This window comes from Vombatus ursinus, unplaced genomic scaffold (genome assembly GCF_900497805.2).
Source record: "Vombatus ursinus unplaced genomic scaffold, bare-nosed wombat genome assembly UNPS02014791.1, whole genome shotgun sequence".
NCBI lineage: Eukaryota > Metazoa > Chordata > Mammalia > Diprotodontia > Vombatidae > Vombatus > Vombatus ursinus.
In genome coordinates, this window is record NW_020954569.1 from 27852878 (window position 1) to 27864921 (window position 12044).

The window sequence follows — 12044 nt, forward strand, 5'->3', positions numbered from 1 at the left end:
TCCATGAGTAATTTTTTCCGGTCTTTCATACCATTCTTCAATTAAAAAAAATTATAGGAAATGTTTAATTATGGTAAGTTTCAATGTTGTCTTTTTCAGTTTCCTGATTCATCTTCAAAAATTCCATTTTCCTGAATTCCTAGCCTTATTTTTTACCCTCTATGTAGAAATTACATGTGTTGGATTCCTGAATTTTTGATCCTTCAGATCCTGAAAATGCATTTTACACATGCTTAAGTGGTGCTTAAAATAACTTTTATTAAAAATAATTGTCTGCCATTACTCTCTTATATGTAATTATATGACAATAGATTATTGTGTGAACTAATAGGGTTTTTTGAAGAAGCGCTCTCCTCAAGAAGCTTCAGTCCTTCGTCAGTTGTACACTGAGTCTTTCTCTGACCTGTATCGCTTCAGTGTCCAGAGCTTGGATTTCAAGATGGAGATGCTTGAGGCATTTGTGATCATGCAGAGTATTAATATGCTACAGGGCCTTATCCCTTCTAAGGTAAAAGTAAATAATAGAATTTTTCTAAGCCATGGAATTGCTCTTTTAAGAGCTATATGATGTTGTGAAATCAATTCCAGCTTCAGAGTAAAAAAAAAAATTGAATTTGAGCCAAAGCTCTGACCTTTACTAGCTTTGTGAGCCTGGATAAGTTACTTGACTTTTCTGTGCCTCAGTTTCCCCATCTGCCAAATGGGAAAATATCATATTCACATTACCTAACTCAAAGAACAGTTGTGATGGTTGTGCTTTGCCAACTTTAGGGTACCATATGAATGAGGTATTATGATATTTGAAACTGATATCGAAGTGTTTCATCCTATTCTAATAGGGGAATTTATATATATAGGGGAAATTAACTTTAAAATTCAACTTTAGGATGTTTTACATTCCATTGTGTCTATTTATAAACATTTTGAACCAAATGCATTCTTTTTTATATTTATATAAAATCATATTATGTCATATATATAAATATATAATATAGCATATATTATTATACTTCTCATCAGTTACATATCAAAAACAATTCTTTAAGAAAACATAATTTGGAGTTGTAGCATTTTAATGTTGAAAGCAACCTTTGAAGACATTTAGTCTGATCTTAATCCCAAATCTGAATCCCCTCTATGATTCTAGCAAATGTCTCTGTTTTCAGTTTGAATTTTTAAGCCAATGTGGAGATCCATTTTAATCTCAGCATGATGGCATAATTGAAAAAGAATTATACCTTTTGAATTTATATGTAGAAAATTATCCCTTTACTTCCTCATCCATTACCACAGAAATATGCTCTTCCTTCATATTGATTTTAATTGAAACTCCATGCAATAATTTTAGTTAGAAAATTATGTATTTAAAAGAAGGCTTCTTTATTCTATAGGAACAAGGAGGGGATATCACATCAGAACACCTGGAGAGATTATATGTTTTCTCTCTGATGTGGAGTGTTGGGGCATTACTGGAATTGGAGGACCGCTCTAAAATGGAGAACTGGCTTCGGTCTCATGAAACACTGAAACTGGATTTGCCACATTTGGCTGGAAATGAAGACACCATGTTTGATTACTATGTAACTACTGATGGTTAGTGCATATAGTTATATAGGGATAGTGAATCAAGACTAGAAATCTTATTTCCTTGATTTAGGAAACTTCTGGGTGAGGAAACTCCATGTATCAATGCATGTCAGCTCTTTCTCTTTAACTAAAACAGAGTTGCTTGGATCACTGAAAGGTTAAGGGAATTATTAGGGTCACCTAGCCAGGATGTGTCAGAGGTAGGACTTGAGTCCAAAATATTCCTAGTTCCAAGGTCAGTTGTCTACACACTATACCAGTCTGTGTCTTGTATCCATATGTAATAGTGACATGATAGAATTTCCAGAAACAAAAATTTTCTGAGTCATTTAAAATTATTAGCCATAAATTCAATATTCTATCTTTATGAATAAAGGAACCAAATATTAATTCATCTCCATCTTTTTAAATTATTTTGATTGTGGTAAGAATGCAAACTTTTTTTTTAAAAAGCTAGGAATTTTTAACCTGCAATTTCATTATTATGAGGAACTGTTAGATGAGTAAACTCTCTCTAGCAATGCCAATTGAAACCTTCTCTGTAGTTTATATTTTTAGATAGTTGCCTAGAGTACTAAAAGGTTAAATGACTTGTGCTGCACAGTAATAAGGGTCAGTGGCATATCCTTATGGCTTCTAGGCCTCTCTGTTTATTACATCATGCTGCCTTTTAGTTGTTTAAAAATAAACAAACAAAAGAACCACATGATATAATTAAGGCATTATGCTCAGAAAAGTATATTATAATAGAAAAAAAATTCTCTTCTGGGAGTTAGAAGGCTGTCTCTGGAGTTTCTACCTGTGTGACCATTGGCAAATTATTTTGCTGAATTGGTTTTCTCATCTACAAAACAAGACTTAATACCTTTTAAGTGTCTGTTACTTATGTATTTTAAATTCTAGGAGAATTTCATCTTAACAAATAGAATTCTATTGAGGCCATATTTTCCTAGTACTTCCTCCTTGTAAATTTGAGCCACCTCCTTAATCACTTATGTACTCATGCCTCTGAAACTGATGATATTTGTTTTATGTTGATTGCTCAGAAATTGTCTTGATAAGCACAAATTATTAATTAGGTAAAGGTGGTATTTCATATGAAATATATTTATTTTAGCTGTGAAAACTTTAATTTTCTCTTTTCTAATCAGGTAAATGGATGCACTGGAACACATGTGTTGAAGAATATGTTTATCCTTCTGACTTTACTCCGGAATATGGCTCCATCTTGGTGCCAAATGTAGACAATGTGAGAACTGACTTTCTAATTAAAACTATTGCTAAACAAGGCAAGGTATGATTTCTGTGACTTTTTTTTGTTTAATTGGTATAACAGAAGCCTAACTGCAATGACTCATTGTGGCATGGAGATTCCTCAGAGTATTAAGGCCAAGCCAGGAGAAAATAAGATCTGGCAGCTTCCACATGGCTTGAAAGGCCTGAGGATAGGCCAGGCAGCAGACTTTGTCAGCTGAGAACCAACCTCTTCATTGTAGCATGCAGGTTCCTTGGGGGTGTTAAAAGACTAATCCAGTAAAAAAAAAAATAGGTTCTGGCAGCTTCCACATGGCTTGAGAGGTGAGAGGACAGGCCTGGCAACAGACTTTGTCAACCGAGGACCAACCTCACTAAGTTATGAGAGGCTTATCTCCAGGTTGTCCGGAAGGCAAATTGTTGGCCACAGTCACTCTTGAAGTGCATCTACCGAGTTGTAGAATGGTTGTGATCAGTATTAGTGAAGTTAACATTCACACTGATGAAACCATGGATTCTTGAAGTATTCAAGTCTAATTTGGCATGTGGTATTTAATGAAACAGCTTTGGAAAATATAAAGTGTTTTTATATTTAAGCCACTTTAGAGCTGCTATTTAGAAAAAATTAATAATATATCCACAATAATCTATTGTTTCATTATACCATAGTTCAGTAATATTGGGCCTGCATTTTTCTCATTCATTATTATGTATTATTTTGCACAAATTGAGAGAGAAAAACTTAATTTTGATTTCAACCAAAGAGAAAGATTTCTCTTTCAGTCATTTTATTATGTTTCTCAGATTATTTGGCTTCTATTTTTAGGCTGTATTGTTAATTGGAGAGCAAGGAACAGCTAAAACCGTTATTATCAAAGGATTTATGTCAAAATATAATGCTGAAAGTCACATGGCCAAAAGTTTGAACTTTTCTTCAGCAACTACTCCCTTGATGTTCCAGGTACCTTTTCTTTTGGTCATGTTTATATTTGAAACTTTCATAAGTCCAAATATTTCTTTGAGTATATTCAGGGTAAGTAGCTTAATTTTTTTTTCTTTTATGGTATCCCAGATTACTGTATCTTTCCTACTAGGTGGGTGCCATCTTCAGCTTCTCACCCTGTGAAATCCTCTACAAACATTTGCAATAAAACTTCCAGGGGTTGGTATCCTATGGTGTGAAAATCTTTGTTGCAATCTCCAGAGAAACTCTTTAGCTAGGGGATCTTAGAGGCATCATGTTATAGGAGAGAGAACTCTAAACTATGAGTCAAGAAGACCTGAATTGGAATTCCTATTCTGGTGCTTATTAGATATATGATTATGGGCCAATCACATCAGCTTTTTGGGCCTCAATTTTCTCATCTGTGAAATGGGGATAATACCTATAGTACATACCTCATAGAGCTGTTAGAAGATTTAAATAATAATGCATGTAAAGTGCTTTAAAAACTTTAAAATCCAATATAAATATTATTATGAATGTTAGTAATGTCTAATCCTAAGTTGTAGTGAAGTCAGAAATTTCTCTGAACAAGGTAAAGGCCCCAGTGCTCCTGATATCCTCAGAGGCTATATACAGACATGCGTACATACAAAATGTTATTTTCAGGTAGGTGTACCATTATTGTCTTAAACTCAGAATGTATAAAACTTAACTGATAATTTTGGAGTAATGGGCCAGAATATTTCTAAAGTATTTTTTGTCAATAACATTCTATGAGTATGAATTCATTAAATTTCCCACTGAAACCTGCTTCCTTTCTTGACTAAATATTTTCCTTTTATCTATTTCCATTTCCCCCATGTTCTTCTAGACTACAGACATGGGAATTATCTTTGATTCTTCCTTCAATTTCATCCTCTATGACCAAATTTTTTTATACTTCCTTAGAAATGTCTCTAGCATCTATTCCTGTTTCATTTCCAAAGTTGACACCTTAGTCCAAACCTTTATTGGCTCATATTAAGCCTACTTCAACAACTTTTGATCTGCTCTTCTTGATTCTAGTATCTACTCACTCCAGTTATTCTTGTCACTACTGCCAGATTAATTTTCTTTTCAAACTAATTTTTGTTTTTTTTTTCAATGAGCAACTATTTATTTTCTTTCCTTCTAGAAAAAAAAGCAAAGTAAAACACTTGTAACAAATGTATGTAGCCAAATAATACAAATTCCTATAATGTCCACATCTAAAAATGGGAACCTTGTTGTCCAGCACCTCTCTCCCAAATTAACTTTCCAAAAATGTGCATCTAGCTCCAAAAATTTGTAGTGGCTCCTTGATGACTACCCTATCAAATTATTCTGACTTTTAAACTTAAGGAGATTTGGAACTCGAAGAAACCATAAACATAATCTAATCCAGGGCTTTTTATTCTTTTTTGTGTCATGGAGATCAAATGAGATATTTGTAAAGGGCTTAGCATAGTGCGTATGCATATGGTGGGTGCTTAATAAATGCTTGTCCTCTTATTCCCTTCATGTATGTCTTTATTTGTCTGGGGAATCCTATGGAGTCATTCTCAGAATCATGTATTTTTTAAAAAAAAAATTCAAGGAAATGTGAAACTTCAGTTAGAGACAAGTAAAAATAAAGATGTAATTTTTCCCATCTAAAGTCACAGATCCCATGAAATCTATCCACAGACCCCTTGGGAGATCTGTGGACACCCAGCTTGAAAGCCTCTGATCTAGCCTAACATGCATATTTTATGGTTGAGTAAGTCTAAACTCCTTTGTTTGATCTCAATAATCAAATCCCAGTTTTCCTTTACAAACATATTTGCCTGTTTTTCCTAGCATCTTCCCCCTCTCCTCCATTTCAGTCAGCCTATCTTTCTTACTGTCCCAACAACATGTTGTGCTTGTAATTGTGTTTGCTGACCTAGAAACCCATTATCTCTCTAAGACAAAAAGTAAACAGTCTTTGCCATCAGAGTACTTCTCTAGGGAGAGACAATGTATACTGCAAGTAAGGTTAGATGTTACAGGAATGTTGCACAATAGAGTCTTGCCATTGATGTGAAGTTGGGTTTTGTGAATTCTAAGGTCTATTCGAACAATCAGATTCTAGTCTTCTACAATAGACTATAACCCTAAAGGCATAGGATGTTAGGATCACAGAGCTAGAACTAGAAGGGAACTCAGAGGTCCAATCCTCCTCATTTTATGAATGAGGAAACAAAGTACTAGGGAAGTAAAGTGACTTATTCAAGGTGAAGCGAGTGTTCATTGTCAGGGGTGGCATTTGAATTTAGGTCCTCTGATTTCAGAACCAGTGCTCCTGCTACTAGATAATCCTGCCTCATTCTCTGTCATTATTCAGGGTTTTTTTTTTATGACAAAAATCTAGTAAGCTCCTATTGTGTATAGTTTAACAAACATTGCTGAATATCAAAGCAGGAAGTTGCTTTTATTGAAGATGTTGCTACTTTATTTCCTTTATTTGCTAGATCTTTCCAGACACTTGGGATGCTTTGACAAATAACTGGTTCCTGTTGATACTAAATATTCAGAAAATGAAGTGTGAAGGCCCAGGAGCCACTTAATCTCCCTCTCCTTTTGTTGACTTTAGACTTTCCCAGGCAAATACAACCTAGTAGCATTTTCTCCTCATCCTCCTGGGACTTTTGATGTGACATTAGGGGAAGATGAATGAGAATTTACCAGTGTAGGAATTGGGATGGTAACCTTATTGTCCACTTCCAGCTATTCTCAGACCCATCCAGAATACACAAAACTTTGTGTGTGTGTGTGTGTGTGTGTGTGATAAGCAGAGACTTTACACTCCTGTTTCCAGGCATCAGTGTTTCATGGACTCTAGTTTGTTGGAGAGATGTCAGAATGCTGTGAATTGCAGTATGCCGTAATGTCCATTGCCATTAGTACTGGACACAGCCTGATCTACTTTGATAATTTCCTTTTTTTTTAAGGTGGAAGCAGAGTGCACAATTATCTAGGCTGCAGGACCATTGCCATTGGGGGAATTTTTGATGATTGAGAATTGTTTTATTTTTCTACTACAATTGTTTTTAATTTAATATGTTGTGAAAACAATCCGAGTAGGTTGTTATTATACATTAAAAATAATGGTAGATTTTTTTATATTTTTAAGTTACATGTCATAGCTGAAATGATTTCCAAGAGCTGGGATTTGAATCCTTACAATATCCTTTTCTTATAAGTACTGGTGGCATCCTGGCTAATACCGAGTTTTAATTTATTTGTTCTTCATAAAGAAATAAGAGATTAAAAAATTTTTTTTCCTGAACTCTACGTTTTGTTTTTTGGCCAGGCATTGGGGTTAAGTGACTTGCCCAGGGTCACACAGCTAGTAAGTGTTATGTATCTGAGGCCAAATTTGAACTCAAGTCCTCCTGACTCTAGGGCCGGTGCTCTATCCACCGTGCCACCTAGCTGCCCCCTGAACTCTACATTTCTTTGCTTTCCTTTGTAATCATATACCATAAATAAAATAATTTAAAAATATGAAGTCACCTATAGATATAGGGCTTAGATATGGGAAAATAGCAGTCCTAAATAAGATTACACACTCCTGGAGGTCAAGAAATGTGTCTTTGGTATCCCTGCATTAATAGGCAATATGTATGTTTGCTGAATAACTGCTTGATTCTCCAGGCCATATAATAAAATCGGAATGATAGGGAGTGGATTAGCACTGGCCTTGCACAAAGATGATAAACAAATTCATGGAGCATTTCATATTTGCCAGGCAGCATGACACTGGAGCTAGTGAGTCAGGTTCAGATCTGAAAAGACCTGTGTTCAAGGTCTGCTTCTGACACATACTGGCTGTGTGATCCTGGGCAAGTCGTTTATTTTTCACGGCTTTAGACAACTTTCAAAGAATGTAAGTGGGAGAGAAGGTGCCAACCTACATTGGTAGAGAAAATTTCCTCACCCTGTAAAAACAGTAGGTCCATTTCCTACGTAACTACTTGATTGAGTGAGGTCTTAACCAGATATTACCTTATTATTCTTCAATTGATTGTTGCTTTCACTAATTTAAATATTTCTTTTTGTGGTACAGATTTCCCTATTACGTTACAATGAATGTCCTCCTTTCCCCACTTATATTGAGATCTTGGGTTCCTTGGGTTCTTCACAGTCTGCTCTTTTCCTTTTTATAAGGGACCCAATATAGTGCTATTTTATCTGGCAGAGCTGTAAATGCTTCCTCTTTATGCTACTGATTGTCACTCTGAAGACTGATTCTAGTTCTAGGATTCTTTCTTATATTGGTAATTATATAGGTAGGAGCCATCTGCCATCAAAGCTTGCCTGAGATGCCCTTGTCCCCCCTGAAATGACTTCATATATTTTTTAAATCTACTTTTTAATGTCACATGTACATGAAGAGAATGTAATCACCCTGAAGCTATGGTTGTAATTTTCATCTTTGTCTCCTTAATGCTTACAATAATGCCTAGCACACGCTTAATAAATCTTGTTGAATTGAATTGAATATTACTTTTCCCTATGAATTTTCGGAGTAAGCCTTAATGACCAATTTTGCCTCCTGCTCTACTTCCACTAGCTCCTGGATTATCAGAAGTCCTCATTTGATTCCACTTTCATACACATCCTTCCTTAACCTCACAAGGTACCAAGAAAAATTTTGCCCAGAGATCTCTACCTTTGCACATTTCTATTGATATTTACTAACTCATCACTTATATTGATATACATACTAACTCACAGCTTGTACTAGCAAGTCCATCCTTTTATAGATTATATCGTATAAACATATACACACAAACACACATCACCTGAACTCCACTCATTCATGAAATTCCAGTATATAATAATTCTAATCACTCACACAGTGATTGGTTTAATCATGCCCATTTTCCTGTGAATATCAACTTTAGAGAAAAGTCTTGAGGCTTTTTTTATAGTCCTAGGGCAGAGTTTGGAAGAATCACTGTAAATGTGCTTGTAAGAGCTTGCTTTTCTTCCATTCTAATACCTGCATTAACCATGACTTCTCACAAATCCTTTGCAGTTGATTTGTCCAATTTGCCAGATATCTTCTAAGTCTTTTAACATTTCAAAGCACTGAGGGGCAGCTAGGTGGCTCAGTGGCTAGAGCACCAGCCCTGAAGTCAGGAGGAACTGAGTTCAAATCCGGCCACAGACCAAACACTAGACACTTACTAGCTGTGTGACCCTGGACAAGTCACTTAACCCCAGTTGCCTAAAAAAAAACCCCAAAACAAAAAAAAAACCCAAACATCTCAAAGCACCTAGACTGTCAGTCTATTCTGTATTCTTCTCACTACATGACCAATCTGCCCCCCTTTCTGATCATATATATTTCCTCGATTGTATCTTTTCTGAAATTCCTGGTATAAAAATCATCACTGGTAATATGTTGTCTGCCAAGATCTTTCCATTGTTATTTGAGTTACTTGAATTTTTTTTTTATTCTATAGATATTATAATCCATATTTTTAACATGATATCACAAGGAAAGTGCTGGTATACAGTTCCCCAAATGCTATTCAGCCTGCTCTCTGATTCTTTTTACTTTTGGTCTTAGTTCATTATCTATCTGCAATGCCTGTGCAAATATTTATGTATAGCTATACTATTTTGGTATACTGCCTGGTCAACTACATGCCATAATCTGGACATTGGGAATTCTTTATCCATTTTGACTTTTTTGATATGAATTGCTAGACCAGTCTTTTCTGAGTAGTTATGGATTGTATGCAGTTTGATTCAGTTAGGACACTGCTATCTATTCTAGTTTAGGTTTGAGTGAAAGTGAGGATAGTGGTGATAGAGTTTGCATATGTTTCCAGACCCCTGAGCACAAAAGCAGCTTCATTTAACTTTGCTGGCCTGCACAAGCCAGCTGGCAGTCTGCTTAATTGAGAAAGCTGGCCAGCAGACTTTGAAAGGCTGTGCCACCCAGAGTACAGACTTAAAAGCTTTCAGGCCATCAGCCCTGGTTAACTGAATACTGATTATAGAAAAACTCTGAGCTGACCCCAAGTCTTTACATAACAGAAGTTATATTGTCATCAAAACAGGAAAAAAATAAGAGAAAATAAATATATAATATTGAGATTGAAGCACATTCTAATTTCACATAAGCCAAAATTCCTTTTCCTCCTAAATTAAGGCAGATTTTCAAATTAGAGCTGGAGAAGTTATAGGGATAATTCAAACACTTCAGATGTGTTTTTGCTTGCATATGTAGCATTTGGGGTTTTATTGGCTAATTCATATTAATGGAAAATATTCCCAGGAAGTTCTTTATGATCGATTCTCTTTCAGCTCATATTTTCACAGATGTTTCTGTTGATTATTTTGTTTCATAGCGGACAATAGAGAGCTATGTTGATAAACGCATGGGCTCAACATATGGCCCTCCAGCAGGAAAGAAGATGACTGTATTTATTGATGATGTAAATATGCCTGTAATCAATGAATGGGGAGATCAGGTAAGTTTCAGACTGATTTTTTTTCAAGTCAGGATCTAACTAATTTTTAGCATATTTTCATAAGCAAGCATTTGTTTTCAAATTTTTAAACCTTTTTAACCCTGGAGCCCATCATTTTGACAGCATATGTATCTGAAACTGTGTGATGAATAAGATGTTTTAATGTTGTGAATTGTCTTTTTAAGGTTACCAATGAGATAGTTCGGCAGCTGATGGAACAAAATGGATTCTACAACCTTGAGAAACCTGGGGAGTTTACAAGCATCGTAGATATCCAGTTTTTGGCAGCCATGATCCATCCTGGAGGAGGACGCAATGACATACCCCAGAGACTGAAGAGGCAGTTTTCTATATTTAATTGCACTCTCCCTTCAAATGCTTCCATTGATAAGATCTTTGGTAAGATGAATATGAAATGATTTGTAGGAAGTAATTTGGGGTGTGGACAAATAAGTTCCCCAGAGTCTACTAAGGAAACATCCAAAAGCTTCCCAGTGGCTAGCACTGGATCAACATTGAGTGGTCCTTATTCTATAGACTCTCTGAACCATTATTAGGAACCTCTTCAGTGTAGAACTATCATTCTCAAGTAATATGCTTGATCTTACGTAGAAGAAATTCAATACTAGATGTTTGCATTTAACTTGAGTATGTGGATGGTTTTTATCTGCCAGAGGTTATTTCCCATTAAAAACTCTTGTCAAGGGCAGCTAGGTGGCACAGTGGATAGAGCACCAGCCCTGAAGTCAGGAAGACCTGAGTTCAAATCCGGCCTCAGACCAAACACTTGACATGTACAAGCTGTGTGACCTTGGGCAAGTCACTTAACCCCAATTGCCTCACCAAAAAAAAAAAAAATTCTTGTCAAACTCTTGTACAATAATGCAAAGACTTGTCTGTTCTACAGCATTGGCCCCATACTCTAGTATTGGCATATATTGTGGGTCTGGATTGATGATACACAGTGGTGTCTACTGGACAATGTAGCTATTATCCATCTCAATCCATGCTGTGGTTCGGTCAATGACTTGAAATTTCATGTACAAATTGGATTCCATTGCATTTGGATAAAGGTCATTCTAAGGCTTAGAAAGCAATACAAAACCAGCACAAACACCAAAAAACAAATTCTGTGCTGGTTGCACCATGCCTCTCCTCCTATCAGGAACAGGCTGCCAGAGTCATACTTACCAGTCTTCGGTGCCCACCCGGATAAACACAGAGACAAGCCGATCAGGAGGTGCAAACACTCGAGCTTTATTCAGAAACCATCGCAGCAAGGCCAAGCAGGAAAGCCAGAGCAAGAGAGCAGGAGCAAGAGAGAACGAGCTCTGATCCCTACTGTTCCTTAAGTACCTACTTAGCCCCTCCTCCTCAGCCCACCTACTAGTCATTGATTGTAGGATCAGATACCGGAAGGGGATGTCTGGGTTTAGCGCTGCACCAAGGGAGAGGAGGTGACGCAGGAGGCTAGGACCGGATACAGGAAGGAGGTGTCTGGGGTTAGTGCATAGACAAAGGGAGAGTACGTGACACAGGAAGTCAGTCCCAGATACCGGGAGGAGGCGTCTGGGGTCAGTGCTACACAAAGGGAAAGTACGTGACCCAGGAAGTCAGGAAGGAGACGTCTGGGGTTAACGTTGCACCTAGGGAGAGGACTAGACAAAGGGAACTCGTTCTCTGCCATCCCACTCCCACGTGGCACAGCCCCCTGCCTCAGGAGCACG

The 12044-nt window shown here is 36.6% G+C and overlaps 1 protein-coding gene and 1 non-coding gene across 2 annotated transcripts in view; both read left to right on the forward strand.

Moving 5' to 3' along the window:
• Positions 1–12044, forward strand: part of DNAH5 (dynein axonemal heavy chain 5) — a 294914-nt gene that overhangs the window by 150214 nt on the left and 132656 nt on the right. The window contains exons 43-48 of the mRNA XM_027869069.1: positions 332–508; positions 1392–1593; positions 2739–2881; positions 3668–3802; positions 10195–10317; positions 10503–10716. Of these exons, the coding sequence (XP_027724870.1) occupies positions 332–508; positions 1392–1593; positions 2739–2881; positions 3668–3802; positions 10195–10317; positions 10503–10716 (994 nt within the window). The remainder of the gene's footprint in view (positions 1–331; positions 509–1391; positions 1594–2738; positions 2882–3667; positions 3803–10194; positions 10318–10502; positions 10717–12044) is intronic.
• LOC114048235 lies at positions 7470–7574 on the forward strand. Its single transcript, XR_003569716.1, has one exon. It is a non-coding gene; the product is annotated as a U6 spliceosomal RNA (small nuclear RNA).